We start from the raw sequence: 18,536 nt of genomic DNA, 5'->3' as shown, positions 1-18,536 counted from the left end.
ATTTTAATCATATTCGGTAATTGTCTTTAATGTAGCTATTTGCCACCATTTGATACATGGGAAATTTATCTAACGTTATTATTTATTATTTAGTTTTAAGGAGTTAAAATGGCTCTTAACACCTTTGACTGACATGTTGTATCACATTATTTTGTTAGTTAAAGTTTTGGGCGTTTTTTTTGTTGGAGTGGGCGGGTTTTTGTGAGCTTTTGGGCTGGAAATCGTCCATCCAATCTGGCAACACTGATCACCACCCGCACCATCCTCGGCTGCTCTAGTAACTATTGCTGGATGTTATGGAAGAGAAAGCGAGGGAGTGATTCACAGTAGCACCACATTCTCCCTACTAACATCACAAAGCTTAAAGGACACCCGGTAGACACTTTTCTCATCAAAAAAAAAAAGAAAAAAGAGAGAGAGAAAGATTAATCTGTTTTGCTTGCTTTTTTTCATTGTCTCGTGGGAGAAAAGAAACGCACGAACTTAACATGAAGAAACTAACGGGGAAGACGAACGAAGACACTTTGATAGAAATGTCCAACATGCTGGATTCTCAGATTGAAGGTAAGTAAATTGCTACAACATTTGTGCAATCCCCAATATGCTGTATTCAGAATCATAATGAGAAGGTCAATCTCCGTTGTCAGCGTTAAGGACAAGATAAATAAATAACATCTGCGTTAAGTCAGCTGTCGGAATCAAACAACGACGAAAAACTGCTTCGTGTTCACTGGGTCAGTTCGCCTTAACAAAACAAAGTTGATCTTAAATTAAAATAGCTAAGTTCATGAAATGGAAAGTCGTGGAAAAGTAGCTGTCTACACTCGGAGGCTGTTGTTATCTGTTTTTAATCAGGCTTTAAATCCAGTAAAAGCGTCTTGGTTTTCATTTATTTGCATGATCTAAGGATTTTGGAAAAAGTACAGAGAAACGTTATATTGTAGGCTACGTATCTTTGAATGAATTGTAGTGTTAGGAGCCGTTTGGACCACCCCTTTAATTAGTTTTCGCGTTACTCTGTCTTGCCACATGGTTTGGCCTCAGTCCAAGTTTAACTTGGGAATCAAACAACCTTATGTTGTATCAGTTAAATGTCTGGTGTCTTTGTATCAGTGTAGTACTGAATAGTGTAATGAAGTGTTCTCGATTTTTGTAGTATTGCATCAAACAAATAGTTAAATCCTTATTTTATCTGGAATGATACCCAGTAGGTTTTGCATTAGAGGTCCTTAGCACAGCCTGGGAAGATGTTCCTGGGTTTCCCTCATGACAACTAAATACAGGAGGCTACCTGAATAGAATATCCTGCACTGATTTAACTCTCAGAGTGACAGACACTCTCACTCAATATTACTCGGCTTGTTTTTTTTTTTTAATAATGTTAAATGAATTATTGAGCTGAGCAGAACTGAAAGGAATCAGTCCAGGGTCTGGTGCTTAGCTCTTGGCTGTCACCCTAAGGTTTTTTGTGTCACATGTTGAGTAATAGTTGTTAAAGCATTAAGGCTTGGAGACTTTTATTAAGTTTAAGGCATGTAGGCGTATGTTTATGTCAACAAATTGTGTTTACATAAGTGTGTGGGTTTGTATGCCCATGTATTATTATTGTTGCTGTTGTTATTATTATTATTATTATTATTATTATTATCATCAGGGGCCATTTTAAGATTTTCGCTTTAGGGGGGCTCAGCCCCCAATTAGGTTACAATAAAAAAAAAAAAAAAAAAAAAAAAAAAAAAAAAATATATATATATATATATATATATATATATATATATATATATATATCAATAAAATAAAAATGTTTGACTAATATTGTAAGGTGGTATGCTAAATGTATTGCAGTAGTCAACTGTATTGCATAGATTGGTATAACATTTGAGTCTGAATAAGCCAAATACAAGTCTACTCACTCACTCACACACACACACACACACACACACACACACACACACACACACACACACACACACACACACACACACACACACACACACCTGTTTACTGTACAAACACAACATTTTATTGTTTGCATTTCTGGTACAAGCCTCTTTCTTTAGCTCATGTATGTAAACCTATTTGTTACATGCACTGTAATTAATATGTTTATATTAAAAGTAACATTTTCAAATAAAAATGGCAACATGATCATTTTATAAAGTACAATACAACAATACAGATTGTCGAAGCAGTTTTACAGTATTAAATAGGAAAATACTATGTCAATGCAAAAAGACAATAGTAAACAGTCAATTTTCAGTTGAAGTTTATCATTGAATTCAGTGATGTCATCATCCAGCTCAGTTCAGTTTAAATAGTATCTGTACAATCAAGTCGACGATATCGCTGGAAATTAAATGTCCCCAACTAACCAAAACTCCAGTTTTTTGGGAGAGTGAAACCGATATTTTTGGAAGCCGGGTCCCAGAGTGGATACATTTTAAAATGCCGTTTTTGTGTGGACAGCGAATCTGTATTTTTTCTGAAACAATGACATCATAACCCATAGTCCAAGTCTTCTCCATTTTTAGTTTATCTCTGTAGCAGAATTACAGCGCCACATGCTGGTCCTGCATGTATACTTCATCGTTTTGTGTCAGTTTTGTGATTTCGTGTGGATGCAGATATTTCTTTGGATAAAGAAAAAAAAGAGATCGGATGGGGAAAGCTGTGGCTTTGTGTAGACAAAGCCTAAAAATGGCCTAGTGACACCCATGTTTATTATTATTATTATTATTATTATTATTTTGCTTAGGACTGATGCTGGGGTTTGCCTGTGTCTAGAATGTTAGGAAAGCAGCCTCTTGGTTAGAAATTATCTAAATGATATTTCAGGGGAACCCAAACCTAATCCCTCTTGCTTTGCCTGTCACTGCGACTGTTTAATCTATTTACTGATCATAGGTGATTCACTGGATAGTAATTTGATTATGCTTCCTGACTGCGACTGTGACACTGCACTGCCACGGCTCACATTATGTCAGCAATGTGTGATTGGAAAAAATAGAGAGATTTACAGTGACTTAAATTTTGTATATAAATTTGACTTGCACTGTATTTCATTAATACACAGAAATGTTTCACTCTGAAATGCATTGAAACCTCAAGTTAACTTACTTGAGGTTTCAATGCATTTCAGAGTGAAACATTTGCTATATGAAAAGTTTTATATTGGCCAAATGCTTAGCAGCTACAGTACAAGTGCACTAGAAGATTTGCGAGTTTAATATACATTTGATTTATAGATTCTTTATTCACTGCAAAATGAACAAGTGCAGCAGAGCTTGGTCTACATTTAAACAGCACTAAACTAAAGCTCTTTTAAACTGCTCTTAGAGAAACAACCAAAAACCCCAACTGATGGGCAGCTCATTTTAGCTGCTTAACAACGTTCATATTGCTTATTTTATTTTAGCTATAAAGCTTTTTGTTGAGGCAGTAATTAATGCATGGCAATATATTAGGTTACTTCTTTTGATAATGTTTATTGCAGCATGCACATCATGACTATTCATCAGTGTAATATTGTTTAGTTTTAGATTTAGTTTGTTTTAAATTCTTTTATATATACACTTCTCAGCTAAAATAATGAAATCTCAATTGCTCGTTTGTAAACTGAGTTGGATAATTAATCTGGTTTAAATTAAAGTGGTTGTTTGACTTTTTTTTATATATATATTTTTGTTGATTTTGTTTTAGTGATTAACAGTTTCAGTATTGCAAAATTAAAAAAACTAATCTTCAGAGCATATTTCATGGTACATGTATGTATTTTTCCTTAGTCTTAGAATTTAAGTCCAATATAAACATATGCACAGTATAAATACCAAGGAAAAAATTTAGGGTTGAGACTCCAATCCTTCCCATTGTAAACTGACCCCTAAATTTGGAAACCTGAGCTAATTTGAGCTACATTTGGCCTTAAGGTCTAAGGCAAAAGAATGGCAAAGTGTTTAGATATACACATGTACCTAGTAATGTGATCTGGCGATAAGTAAATGACCTCAGAGAGCTGAGATATGGAGGTTTCTGTTAACATCTGTTTAACCAACATTTGTGGTGGACCGTAACAAACCATAACCTACTTCAGCTGAACTTGTATAGCATTTGTCACAGTGCATAGTTTCAAAACCACTTTATGGAAATCATCCCTTAGTGCCACCAGTGAGCAAACCAAAGAGACAGAAAAGTGAGAGGAAAAAAAATCAAAGGCCAGTGTCTCCTGGCAAGGCACACATTACAATTGTTAATCCAGCAAAATCATAAAAAACCTGCTGAAAAACTCTTTTGCTTTTCAAAGGTACTGCATAGTGTCTGACAGTGTGAATCATTCTGCTGTCTCTTCTGTGTTTATCAGTGCATTGTCACGCTGGACTGTCACACAGAAGACAGAGTCTCTTATCAGGGAAGACCTCATGGTATCCTTTCTAGAGAGTGCTACATCAACACCCATGTGGGCCCTGAATAGATTTCAGAGTCGTCCCTGTTACACTATGCCGGCTGTGTTTGTTTTTATGTGTTTGCATCAGTGGTTTTCTTACCTTGACCTCTCTTATAAGGTAATAGAGAGATTAATTTAGTTACAGAGTTACTCTACTAAAATGAGTTATTATTGAAATGGTATTAAATAAAGTCACTACTTCTATATTGTGGAAAGGTTCAATATTGAAGACATCTAGTGCCACACTCTAATCAGATAATTAACTCAAAACCTTTAAATGGTCTCTCAGTCTAGTTCTGTATGCTACACAATCATGGGGAAGACTGCCGACTTGACAGTTGTCCAAAAGACGACCAATAGCTGCGTTTTCCACTATCGAGCTTAAACCGGGCGTGCTAGTGCGTGCCAGGGCCAGTCACGTTTCCACTGTCACTTCCGGTGCTTGATCGTGCCTCGTTGGGGCTTCCTCAGGGCCAACAGCCAGGGTTTTTTGGCCCGACGAAAACATTGGGCCAAAGCGGGCCAGCTGGGGCTAAAGGAGTGCTTATGAACGAAGGCGGAGTTTCTCCGTGTCTGGAGAGCTCAGCGCTGCAGATCATTTCATAAAGATAACCGCTTTAACACCAGTATTAAAGTCTTTTTAAAAATAAGTTGAACTCAAAACTCAGTAAGGCTATAATAAGCAGGCTATTTTCATAAGCGGTAAAAAGAAATAAAGAAAATATAAATACATTTATTTCAGTGTGATTAATTTTGAGTCCTGATAAATTAATTCATTATGATCAATGTATCATTTATTCTATAGTAAAACATCGATACTTTTGAATTTGAATATTTAACAAAGCATGCAAACAAACGGCCGCTTTTATTGTGTGTGTGATCGCGCATGTTCCAGTGATTTATTTCTACGTTTTCTGATAACTTCTCTTTGTTGGTGAAATGATGGTTGCGTGACTGTTCCTGAGAGGCATGTAAAGGGCGTGTTTTAGTGATTTGCAGCGGTGCTTCAGGCTCGACTGTGGAAACCCTGCGCTATGCTGGCCTTGGTGCTACTGGCCCGAGGCTATTAGCCCCACCCCGCCCGTTTTAAGCCCTGGCTCGCACTGACCCGACAGTGGATATGCGGCTATTGAAACCTTGCACAAGGAGGCCAAGACACAAAAGGTCATTGCAAAATAGGCTGGCTGTTCACAGAGCTCTGTGTCCAAGCACATTAATAGAGAGGCGAAGGGAAGGAAAAAACCCTGGAGACCGCACCCTGGAGAGAATTGTGAATCAAAACCCATTCAAAAATGTGGGGGAGATTAACAAAGAGTGGACTGCAGCTGGAGTCAGTGCTTCAAGAAACACTACGCACAGACGTATGCAAGTCATAGGTTTTAGCTGTCGCATCCCTTGTGTCAAGCCATTCTTGAACAACAGACAGCGTCAGAAGCGTCTCACTTCAAAAAGGACTGGACTGCTGCTGAGTGGTCCAAAGTTATGTTGTCTGATGAAAGTAAATTTTGCATTTCCTTTGGATATCAGGGTCACAGGGTCTGGAGGAAGAGAGGAGAGGCACACAATCCACGTTGCTTGAGGTCCAGTGTAAAGTTTCCACATTCAGTGATGATTTGGGGTGCCATGTCATCTACTGGTGTTGGTCCACTGTGTTTTCTGAGGTCCAAGGTCAACGCAGCCGTATACCAGGAAGTTTTACAGCACTTCATGCTTCTTGCTGCTGACCAACTTTATGGAGATGCAGATTTCATTTTCCAACAGGACTTGGCACCCGCACACAGTGCCAAAGCTTCCAGTACCTGGTTTAAGGACCATGGTATCCCTGTTCTTAATTGACCAGCAAACTCGCCTGACCTTAACCCCATGGAAAATCTATGGGGTATTGTGAAGAGATATGCCAGACCCAAAAATACAGAAGAGCTGAAGGCCACTATCAGAGCAACCTGGGCTCTCATATCACCTGAGCAGTGCAAACGTGGTAGTCTTGTATGTTTTATTTTCATTTCCAATTTCCAAGAACAGCTTCACATTTATATGGTTTTGTGTTTAATCAGAAGAGAATATGGCTATTAAAGGGGTCATATGACGTTACAAAAAAACAACAACATTATTTTGTGTATTTGGTCTAATGCAATGTGTTTATGGGGTTTAATGATTCAAAAAACACATTATTTTCCACATACTGTACATAACTGTTTCTCCTCTTTCTGAAACACGGTTAGTTTTACAAAGGTCATCAGTCTGATAAACAAGGTGTGCTCTTAATGGCCAGCTATCTAGTGCGTTGTGATTGGCTGAATGCCTCAGGCGTTTGACGGAAATGTTACACCCCTTAACATTGTGTTGCCGCATGTGTGCCTGACGGATAGGATAAAATTTTAGGACACCGGCGCGCTGAGACAAAACCAATAAAACCCATTACAAATGAGGCATTTGTTGCATCCAGTGAGAACATAATTACTGATTATAACGACTTATACTGTCTTTTTACGTATTGCGTTGCATAAATTTGGAAGGAGTGTTGTTGGCGCAGTGGATAAGACACATGCCTTTGGTAAGAGAGACCCGGGTTCGAATCCACTGTGAGACACCAATGTGTCCCTGAGCAAGACACTTAACCCCTAGTTGCTCCAGAGGTGTGCAACCTCTGACATATGTAGCAATTGTAAGTCGCTTTTAGCGTCAGCTGAATGAATAAATGTAAATGTAATGTAAATTTGTGTTGCATATATTTAGCTCTGATTTCTAAATATAAAACCATGTCTGCATTTGTGATCGGAGAAAGGACAAACAACAAGCTCTAACAGTTACTCTACACTGCTCAAAACTGGCATTTCAATCATCAGTGGCAGATCCTTTACATATGAAAACGTACTTACAGACTGTGAGTCCGAAGAACCAGACTGTCCTTGCAAAGTTGGAACTGCCCCACTTTAAAGAAATAGACACCGGCATTGTAGGCTACTCTCACAGGAAGCCGTCCTTGTCCTCTGCAAAATGCGCTGCACAAATCTGAATATTTGGGTTGAACTGTTCTGGAACATTGTTGTTAATACAACTTAATCACTGATTTCTAGTTGTGTCCTCTTTTGGACGGCCAAACAAAGTAGTTTCACTTTCACAACAAAACACAGCATCTCCACGACATAGCGCCGGTGGCAACAGCGAGAATAATAGTTAAACCTCCTTTCTTTGCATGAACATCTGAGCGGCACTATGCAAATCTTCACACATAGGGATGTAGAGATGTGGGGGCATGTTAGAACGCGCCATTTCAGGTAGTGTGGATGAGTCTTAACTTTTATAAAGAATATCTCTTTGGATTTGAGACTTTAGTCTTTGCAACTTTACAGATCTTCTTTATGCACCAAGAGCTTGTAACACTCCAAAGAGAAAGGAAAAATTGAAATCGCATCATATGACCCCTTTAATCGCTGAAGAGCTACATTTATCTTTCTCAACCAGGAGCTGGTAATGTCATTGTTTCTAAAAGAAATAAAGCCACAGTTTCAGTGTTCAATGTATCCTATATATTATGCTCCATCCTTTATATTTTGTTAAAACCTTGGCTTGCACTTTTCTACTCCATTTTAAATGATGTTCATGTATTCAAATTAAGCACGGTTCACTAATGCACACATGCCACAATATCGATACAGAGACAGCTGTATCGATACTCGTATCGTCAAATCTCTGTAGTATCGATGTCTCAAACACAGCACTACTTTCGATGGTGAAAACGACATATCCCATCGTGCCACTCTCCTTCATAGCTTCATCAAGCTTTGCCTTTATGGTTTTAAAAGTACAACCTCTAGCGGTTGAAAATTTACATATTGTGCCTTTAAAGAGTGCAACGATGTAAGCTTTATTCGTTTAGATGATAAAAAATTAAGTTCACTTTATTTTCCTATATTTAAAAAAAGGATTCAGTGAAACTGTTGATGTGTTTATTAGGAAATGACTGTGGGGGCCACAGGTTTGTATTCAGACAGGTTTTATCAGCATCAACACTACTGCTGCTTTTTCCCTCTAAGCTTCAAAGTATTACACAAAGGTGCCATTATCAAAGCCGCCTTTCCCAGTAGGCCTAATAATCACTAATAATATCACGATCAGAGGAAGCCTGCAAAACCATAGCACCTGTTGGCTCCGCTCAGAGCAGTTATTGGTCTTCTGATTTTGGTAATGGTTTAAAGTGTTAACCAAGGCAAGTTATTTTCATCTTAGAGAAATGCATGTAGAAAAGTTGATTGTGTGATTTCAAATTTTTAATTCCAACTTTACACTCCTATCCGTCTCATGGGTTAAGATGGCTGTGCCGTTCTGATAGGCTACCGGAGGACCTTCCAGGCAGGTTCGGACAGAGCTGCATGTGCCGCTTGTCTGTCCGTTTCTCACTCTGCTGTTTTTCATCTTCTGCTGTGTTTCTGCTTCATATTCCTTTTTTTTAATTATGCTTCATCAGCATCCCAGAGATCACAATTGTGACAACTGTGCTTGTCTGTGGCACCAGATATTTGGGGATGTTAACCTTGCTCCAAATGCTAGCGATGTTTAAGGAAATGTTGAAGCCTTTGCCCATTCTTTCAGTCAATAGCCTCATGTAACCTTCAGTACGTCAACTTGTCAAGGTTTGTGCCTAAGCTGTAAGGCTGGATATGATTTTATGTTTACAGCTGCTTTTATCAGAAATGCTATTGCTTTGTGGTTTTGTTGTATAAATTGATATCTGGGTTGTTCCAAAATAACTGAAGAATGACGGCAGCACAACTGGCAACTCAAAATTGAATAAAGCACAATCGAATTAACAGAACAACCATTCTGAGACCATAATCTGATCTGTCCATTATGGAACATATATTTACTTGCACTAATTTTCAGTGTTAAATAACTTTAATTTGATTGTCAGCATTGGGCTAGCTCCCTAATTGTGATATCATGCACCAACCAGGCATATGTGTTGTGTGTATCCTGGTACAAAAAGAGAATACTCTGCATGACTGTTCCCCACAGGAAGTGCTTTTATCCCACAAAGTTGGCTAACAAAGCATTGAAGTCGTTGTTGGCTGACTAACCAATGGAATGTCTGCCGAAATATGTGGGGAAGAGAGCAAAAGTGCAGCAAAGACAGAAATGACATGTACTACTGATCAAAGGATGTGTAGTGTGACATTTCACTTTAGCCGCTACAAAATCGAACACTGTAAAAGACTGAGTGGGTTTAATTTGGAGCTGCTGTTCAGCATAGAAAAATATATAAACGGTTCTGAAAATGTAAAATGTCTCTTGAAACAGTGGAATGAATCAATTTAGCTGTCAGCTGAATACCTCTAGTCACTAGTTTACATTAATACTGCCCACCCTTGGTCTGCACTAAATGTGGGCAGGAACTACTGTACTACTGTTGTGGGCAGGAACTACTGTTTTCATACACTGTGTAAACATAAATAAATCGTACCTTTAAAGAGTAAAACAGCTTGTCACTGGGGCAGTACTCTTAAAGGGAACGTTTTTATAGTAGAAATGTGCATATTAGTACCACTGAGTAGAACTGTTTACTTTAAAGTACTGCTTTGAGCATTTTATGGTTAAATAAGGTACAAAATTGTCCCTTTAAGGGTACTGCCTCAGTGACAAACTACAGAGTGTGTAGAAGAGCATTAATTCTTTGGGGTAGGAAGGTTTCCTGTAGACTACTGTATATTGCATTTGTGGTTCTGATATGTACTGATGTGTCATTTCCTCTGTGTCTTTTGCAGGTAATAATGGCAGTATTAACTCCATCTCTGATCGAGGGACACAGCTGCCTGGTGACCGGGAGGTAAAATGCCAGATATTTTCATCTCATTCAGATTATCTTTTCAGATTATGGTTCAGGTCTATCATGTTTGAAAAAGCAACAGATGTGAGTGGTATTATGTAATGCGGTATTTAGGTCACATTCTGAGGTTGAGGTAGTTTAAACGTGTGATTAACCACAAGGCCTCCCTACTGCTCTAAAATTTTGTGCCAATTTGAAGTTAAGTCTAGTATGACTCTTGAAGACTGATTAGGGCTGTGGGGGATTAGGGAAAATATCTAATTGTGTTTTTTTTTTTGATAGATATTGCGATTGCAATTTGATTTGCGATTTTAAATTTGCAAAGTCAATCTTCAGCTCAATATTGTTAATAATGTGCAGCACAGTATGAGTTACATTTCAATTGCATTGCATTTACAAAATTCATTTTTGTTTTTGGCATTATTCCAATAGGAATTACTGTTGTTCTATCCAATACAATTCCCATTATAACCCTGAAATCCTTAAAATTTTAAACTGTGTTTTGGGAGGGGTTCTATATATATATTATATTATATTATATTATATTATATTATTATTATATTATATTATTATTATTATTTTTTTCCAGCAGACAAGATTATTATGGTATAACTAATTTTTCAGAATTAACTTAGTTACTGATTTTCACTGGAAATATAATTTTTTGTATAAATAAAGAACTATTTCTTTTGTCAATTATTAAAGTATTACATGTTACACTGTATTTGGGATTTTAAGAACAAGTGGGAAATGTGCTGAATGTTTCATTTAATTCAAATGAAATTAGCAAGCAGGTAACGTTAGACTGAATTTACATTAGTTTTAAACGTGGAGCCAGGCGCGATTCGACGCAGGTTGCGAACGTGCGTCAAGCCCCATTCATACTGCCAGATGCGCTTGTGGAGATTTGCGGTGCAGGGCCGAGCAAGAATATAACCGAGCGTTACAAAACAGGCTGCGTGAGTGCGGGATTCGTGCCGCGTGGAGAAGAGAGTAGCGAGTGTGAGAAGCATTCAGAGACACAGGCTGTGTGTGCGGTCTTCTGAATGGGGAATAGCGAACATGCAATAAGAGATGCTCTAGATATGCATTGTGACGCAGCTCTTGTAAATTATATTTTTTGTTCGTTGTCTGTTTTTTCAAAGTTACATAATGTTTTTCTTTAGTTTTAATTTGCCTAACTATTGACCTGAGCCTGTAGACGCCATAATCCCACTTTGTTCCTGCTTTCCGTTTTATTTTATTTTATTTTATTTTTTTTTAATGGTGGGCGTTTACACAGTTGGCTAGAGCAGAGCTGATTGGGGAGAACGGAGGTGCCCTCACTCTATTAGTAAGACTGTCACTCAAGGCTGACAGTCATGCATATGTTCTGGAACAGAGTAATATCGCGTCCACATTGCAGGCTTTTGCGATTAGCAAATCACAACATCTCAAATTGCAATTCTATTTCGATTAATCGTACAGCCCTAGTTCAGATGGATTGGTCTGTCTACGGTAAGAATGTCTATGGTAAGAAAATGTTAATGTTTATTATAAAGGTGAAGAGGTTTGTTGTCATTGGACCCTTTTAGTGTATTGTTCAGCTGCATTAAAGTATGATAGTTCTCACTTTCCTCAGTCTTAAGGGTGTCATATGATACGATTTCAAGTTTTACTTTCTCTTTGGAGTGTTACAATCTGATTGTGCATAGATAAGATCCCTGAAGTTGCAAAGACTAAAGTCTCAAAACCAAAGAGATATTCTTTATCAAAGTTAAGACTAGTCCACGCTTCCATAAAAAGGCTCATTCAAACACGCCCCCACATATCTACATCACTATGTGGAAATATTTGCGTAATTCCACCCAAATGTTCCCACAAAGAAAGAAGGTGTGATTCAAGTAACCACAGTTAGTGTTGAAGCAGCCATGTCAGGGAGATGCTGTGTGTATCTAGGACGAAAGCAAAAGCACTTTATTTGCCCTTCCTAAAGTAGATGCGTTTAGGAATCTTTAAGATTACTTACAGCAGAACAGCAACGCATTTTATGGACGACCGTTTTGTGAACCTCGGAGAGGAGGTCATGCTGACTTTGCAAGGACCTACAATAATGTGCAGTATTTTAAAAATAATGTATTTTACACACTAAAGCATGGCAACATATTCTGTTATACCAAATACATAAAATAATGATCTTTAAAAAAAAGTATAATATGACCCCTATAAGCACTGATTTTTGCCATTTTTACATGAACGCATATAAGCGAGCATCAGATCGATTATAGTATGACTTTTTGTTTCTCTTGCTGGTGCACTTTGCTAATTATACTTTCTTCATTTTAGTGCAGTCAGCAATAAAGGAGTATTTTGGCAAACTACATTCATTTTTGTCTCAATATTTTGTCTAAACCTGGACACAGATAAAAAAAGAATAACTACAAGGTTATGGAATTAGTCACCCTTTTGATATCAGTTTGGTGAGAGGGCATCTAGAGTTGAAGTTGTAGTTCTGCTTTGTATTAAATGATGAAGCATTACAATGAACAGCACTGTGTATTCTCAGTCTGAACATAAATCAGATCGTCACAGGAGAGTCTCCAGGCATCTGAGGTGTGCAGGAAGGGGAATGACCCGCCCTTATCAGAAGTCTCTGTGTGAGAGAGTGTGCAGCATGAGTAGGATCAACATAAACCGCGGATACTGACAGGTGGAGATACCTAATGGAGTTTACTAATGCTGTATCTTCATGGACGGGGCTTCATAGATGGCGTCATAAAGTGTTCAAGGTAAAGAAAGCATCAATTTAGCAGCATTATCTCAGTTATCATAAGAAACATAAGAGTAATAAATTAATCTTGTCTCTGAACTTTGAATAAAAATATGAACAGCGATTATATTAAACAATGTTTCTGAACTCAGAAGATTAAATGTCAAAAGATAAATAATATTAATTTAAGCAATGGCATTCAAGTAAAAAAAAAAAAAAGCAAATAAAATTTAGCAGCAATATCTCAGAAATTGTAACTTATTTTGTCAGTTGTGCAACCTTTTCTTTCAGAGGAGAAAACTCAGCCAGTGAGCTTTAATGCGCGTCATCTTTTTCTACCAGTCGTGGACCGGCGGCCACAGTATCACTTGTGCTCGCACATGCAGCCTAGTGATGCGCGGGTCCGGTTTCTTTCCAAACCGCGGGTCCTGACTCCCGCTTTTATGAAATTAATTGGCCCGCCCCAGCCCGCAAATAAAGTAACATTTCTTTTCTCATTTCTCGTTCTCTGAAGTTCCTCCCTCCACAGCAACACATAAGCACGGCACTATTAGCAGCGCATGCGCAGCTCATGAACAGCTCTGTGAACTGTTTCATCCTGTCAAAGAGTTACTCAAGATGTGACGGAGCATGTGATTTGTTGAATGAGATCGAGAGATCTTCTCATTCGTGAATGAGTTGAATGAACTGATACATCTCGTTTATGAACGAGCATGTAAATCTCGATCTGCAGATACAAAGCGCAGTTATAGGTGCTGTGCAGATACGCTCGTTTTTATATTTAGCATACAGAACATAACTCAACGTTTAATCCCCAATTAATGTGAATATTATATATGAACTGTCTGACCAAACAATTAAAATGTTAATTATGCAAGAAAACCTCGTGCTTTGTTCATCTGAACAATTTATTTAAACTATTTAATGCGATTATGCACACATTTTAGTAAAGCCAAATCAGTTTAGTAAAGCCACTAATGCAGCCATCTTGTTGTAGTGCTTTTTTGCTGCTTGCGTGAGGAGAAAAAACACAGACGTCCATAGGGAGACACTGGAAGCGTGCGTTGCACACACCAACATGAAATACGTCTGTTACAAATCCGGAACGCAGTCATTCTTTGAAGTATCGATACTAATAAATTTAGGAATCGTGACGTTTTTAATTTCCGAGAATCGCGATACTTTTGAAGTATCGGTGCACCGTGCAACACTATGCGAGGGTTAATTAAGTGATTGATGACTGTTCATGTCTATGCAATTTCAACGTATTGATGTAAACTTGGGATTCCACATTTTCATTCTCTTGAACTCATTCTTTCCTAACTTTCTATCTTCCTGCAACTCTTGCAAATCTCTGCAATCCTGATTGTGTGAGTATGTGTGCTTATGTGTTAGATTAGTTTGTGTCTTAGATTTATCTAATAAAGCCTTATTCATATTGAAAAGAGAAGTATCTTGTATTTTGTGCTTAAAAGTTAATGTCTTAAACTGCCGATCTTGTTACTGTGCTAATTAATAGTGTTTTCACTATAGTGGATATTAATATCCAGTGCAGATTTGATGTTATACTGCTCGTTCAATGAATCGCTGGCCATCTCAGTGATCAGCCGTGAAACAGTGATTCAGTTCAAATTCCCTTTAAAATCTTAAATGATTCCCTTTGAGCTAAATTGACCTGTTTCCCTTACAATGCCGACAAAGAGGTTATCCTTCAAACATACCGCCTTTCATTAAAAATGAATTGCTTGTACAAATGTTAGAGCGATACGGTAAATTGGTCTCCCAAATAAAAATTCAAATTGGATTCAAATTGGCTGTAAATGGCCATTACTAAAACATGTAGTGTCGTTTAGATGTTTCGTGTTTATGGTGTTAAAGGATAACAGAGAAGAGTTGGACTTAACGTTTAACTTTAAACACAATGAATTAATTTGTGATCTATGCCACAACTAATAACATGAGATGCCTTAATTGCAGTGAAATAGGACACCTTGTGAGAGCTTGCCCGAGAAAAGAAGAAAAATCTAAACACCAATGTATCGTCAGTCTCATTTGAAAAGGCAGGTGAAGATAATGAGGTAGTTCAAACTGTTAGAGAGGAGCTGCCTACAACAGCTAATGTAGTTGGAAAAAATTAAACACAAAGATCTAAAGATGTAAACCTAATTGATCTATCCGATGATGCAGCAGCTTTGAAACAAGCGATTGATGAAGGATAAACTGGTTGAGATGGAAGAAGATTCTGTATCTGATCAGATGCAATCAGCTAGTTCAGGTTCAGGTAATGGGCAGATTTCTGACAAAAAATCAAGACGTAGAACTGGTAGGAGATAATTGTTTATTGGAAGAACAGGATGAGTGTGTTTTTAAGACACTACAAAAGAGAAGAATGAAGCAGCATCATTACAGTAAACCAAAAATGGATGATGTTGATTAGAGTCAAACTGATACTGAAAATGTTCAGGAGTGAATGTCTCTTTTCTGATCAAGAGATTTACAGGTTGAAAAAGATTCTCACCCAAGCTAATGTACAGTTAGGGACTAATGTTGGTAATGAAAAACATTAGAATTATACTTTTATGAGATGACTATTGGTGTTTCTTGTGTATCCTTTTCTTCTCTTTGATGAAGGAATTTCATATTGCTTCTCTCAATTTGAATGGAGCACGAGAAGGGAAGAAAAGGTTTGAACTACAGTACATGAGTTGATCAAGATAAAAAACAATTGACATTTTGTTTTCAAAAGAAACACATAGTGATGCTTTTAATGAAGCTGATTGGGCAAGTGAATTTGATGGGTTATCCATTTGTAGCCATAACACATCTTTAAGTGGGGATGTTGCTATTCTGTTCTCAAAGAACTCGGTTTCATACCAAGTTGAAGAAATTGTAAAGAGAATATTTTTAAAGATAAGAGTTCAATTTGAAAATCAGGTTTTTTTTTATGTATCTATGTTCCCACCAATGCAGTTGAAAGAATGGGTTTTTTAAATATATAATGTAAAGCAATAAGTGATTGTAACATTGAAGATTTGTTTTTAATAGGAGGGGACTTTAACTGTATTGAAAATGCCTCTGATAGAAATCATGTTGAGTCCCATATAGCTTCTTGAAAAAGACTTGTTTAATTAATAGAAATGCATGATTTAACAGACATATGGATAATTTTTCATAAAACACAGAGGCAGTATACTTGTCATCAACTTAAGCATCAACTTAATCTCTTTTCAGAGATTTTTCTATTATTCCAGTTGGTTTTTCAGATCATAGTTTAGTGCAGTGTTTTTGGGATCCATAAAACCTAAGAGTGCGTTGTGGCATTTTAATAATAGTTTATGAACTGATTTAGAATGTAAGGATATTAAAAGGCTTTTTTTATATATATTTTTTTTATGATTTTAGAACCAGAAAGTCTGATTTCCAATCATTGCAGCAATGGTGGGACTTTGGTAAAATAGATATTAGACAATTGAGTCAACAGTAGGCTTGCAACATCACCAATGATTTAACTAATTTAATGGAAATTTAGAAAATAATATAAAGAAACTTCAAGAAGAAAAACGAAAAGAAGATATAATTGGCTGAACTTTTAAACCTGAAAGCACAAGGGGCTCCGATCAGATCCCATTTCCAGAATATAGAGTGGATGGATATAACATCAATTTTAATTGGTCAAAAAAATGTATATATTTCTTATGCTCTAAAGATGGTGCACTCTTGTTGAATCATACAGGGATTCGTTAGAGGGCAGTAGAATTTTACAAAGAACTGTATAGCAGTGAGCTAACACACAGGTCAAACAGTGACAATGTGTTTATTGAAGGTCTTCCTCGGGTATTGGATGTTGCCAGTGGTGAGCTTTTTAAAGTGATGACTTTAGAAGAGTTATGGGAAGCCCTTCAAAGCATGGATTGCGGCAGAGCACCGGGAATAGATGGCCTCTCTGCAGATTTTTATAAGTCTTTTTGGCCCGAGATTGGTTCAGATCTGCTTGCAGTCATCAATGAAAGTTTGAGCAGTGGAAGATTACCACTGAGCTGCCGCAGAGCAGTCCTTACTCTACTGCCAAAGAAAGGAGACCTGAGAGACATTAAAAATTGGAGACCTGTCTCTTTGCTATGCAGTGATTATAAAATTATATCTAAAACGTTAGCAAATTGATTAAGTAAGGTTTTAGTAGAAATCATTCACTCTGATCAGACTTATTGTGTTCCAGGTAGGCAAATTTTTGATTATATTTTGTTTCTCAGAGACTTTCTTGATATTGGTAAGCTCTTGGACATTGATTTTGGTTTAATATCAATAGATCAAGAAAAGGCGTTTGATAGAGCGGAACATGGTTATTTATGGTATGTTGTAAAAGCTTTTGGTTTTAATAAAGTTTTTATTGATAAGTTAAGAGTCTTATATTGTAATGTTGAAAGTTTGCTGTAGGTGAATGGTGACTCATGTGCCCCCTTTTTAGAGGTTTAAAGGTTAGAGTTTTTAGAGGTATTAGAAGGGTGTGCTCTGTCTAGTATTTTATGAAATTTTATTAATAAGATTCGGGAGGAGCGCGTCAGATACTTAGCCTAATCAACACAGGTGGACCATAATTAAGTAATTAATCCCATAGTATAAATATCGCTGACTTCCCTCTATCCATTGACGGTTTATCAGCATCCCTCCTCCACCCCATCTCCTCACTTTGAGTTCACTTTATAAATAGACGGGGAAGGGGGGGTACTCTAGGTTCGGGCCATTCCCGAGCTCGGAGCCCTTCCCCGGACAGCACGCCAAATACGCATACCATACCTCAGCTAATTATATGTAAGCGTGAACTAGTGAAATATAGTTTGCCAATTGAACCTCTGTTGACAAAGTTTAGAGCAGAATTAAAGGGTGTATGCATTCCTTAATGTAAAAATGTTTTTAAATTATCAGCTTATGCTGATGATATTGTCATTCTTTTTAAAGAACAAAGGGATGTGAATAAAATTACAGAAATTTTATGTGACTTTGACTGTATCTTCGGCTAGGGTAAATTGGAATAAAAGCGAGGCTATCTTATTTGGTAAATGGCCGAATGGATAACCTGCTTTTCCTGTGGGTTTAAAATGGAGCAAAGATGGGTTTTAATACCTGGGTGTACATCTGGGAGATGATATATCCATTAGAAAAAACTTTGAAGGTGTAGAAAAAAAAAAATGTGGGATGTTTGAATAAATGGAAGTTTTACTTTCTAATGTCTTATAGAGGATGGTTTAATTATCAACAATTTGGCAGCTTCTACTCTTTGGCATTGGTTAACTTGTATTGATCCACCAACGCTTTTATTTAAAAAAAAGTTCAATTTATTTTAGTTAATTTCTTTTTGGGATAACTTGCATTGGGTTCCACAAAGTGTTTTATTTTTATCTAAAGATGAAGGGGGACAAGTCTGATTCATTTGCAAAGTAGAGTATCATTGATAATCCTGTAAATGAAAATTGGAGTTTGGCTGCTTCTATTATTTAAAAAAAAAAAATTGAAGGTTAAGGCTT

General features: G+C 37.2%; 2 protein-coding genes across 3 annotated transcripts in view; both read left to right on the top strand.

The window, feature by feature from the left end:
* The first annotated feature begins 268 nt into the window (after positions 1-268).
* LOC132105768 (anoctamin-5-like) overlaps positions 269-18,536 on the top strand; it is a 35,929-nt gene continuing 17,661 nt past the window's right edge. For both annotated transcript variants that reach the window (XM_059511164.1, XM_059511154.1), the window contains exons 1-2: positions 269-564; positions 10,204-10,265. In XM_059511164.1, coding sequence (XP_059367147.1) covers positions 489-564; positions 10,204-10,265 — 138 coding nt within the window. In that variant the 5' untranslated portion in view covers positions 269-488. The remainder of the gene's footprint in view (positions 565-10,203; positions 10,266-18,536) is intronic.
* The window catches only part of LOC132105779 (ARL14 effector protein-like), a 144,359-nt gene continuing 136,498 nt past the window's right edge, over positions 10,676-18,536 (top strand). Inside the window, exon 1 of the mRNA XM_059511184.1 lies at positions 10,676-10,685. The gene's annotated coding sequence lies outside the window, so the exon portion shown is untranslated. The remainder of the gene's footprint in view (positions 10,686-18,536) is intronic.

The sequence above is a fragment of the Carassius carassius genome, chromosome 2 (assembly GCF_963082965.1).
Source record: "Carassius carassius chromosome 2, fCarCar2.1, whole genome shotgun sequence".
Taxonomy (NCBI): domain Eukaryota; kingdom Metazoa; phylum Chordata; class Actinopteri; order Cypriniformes; family Cyprinidae; genus Carassius; species Carassius carassius.
Note: the sequence above shows the minus strand (reverse complement) of the source record. Positions and strands in the feature narration are given on the sequence as shown.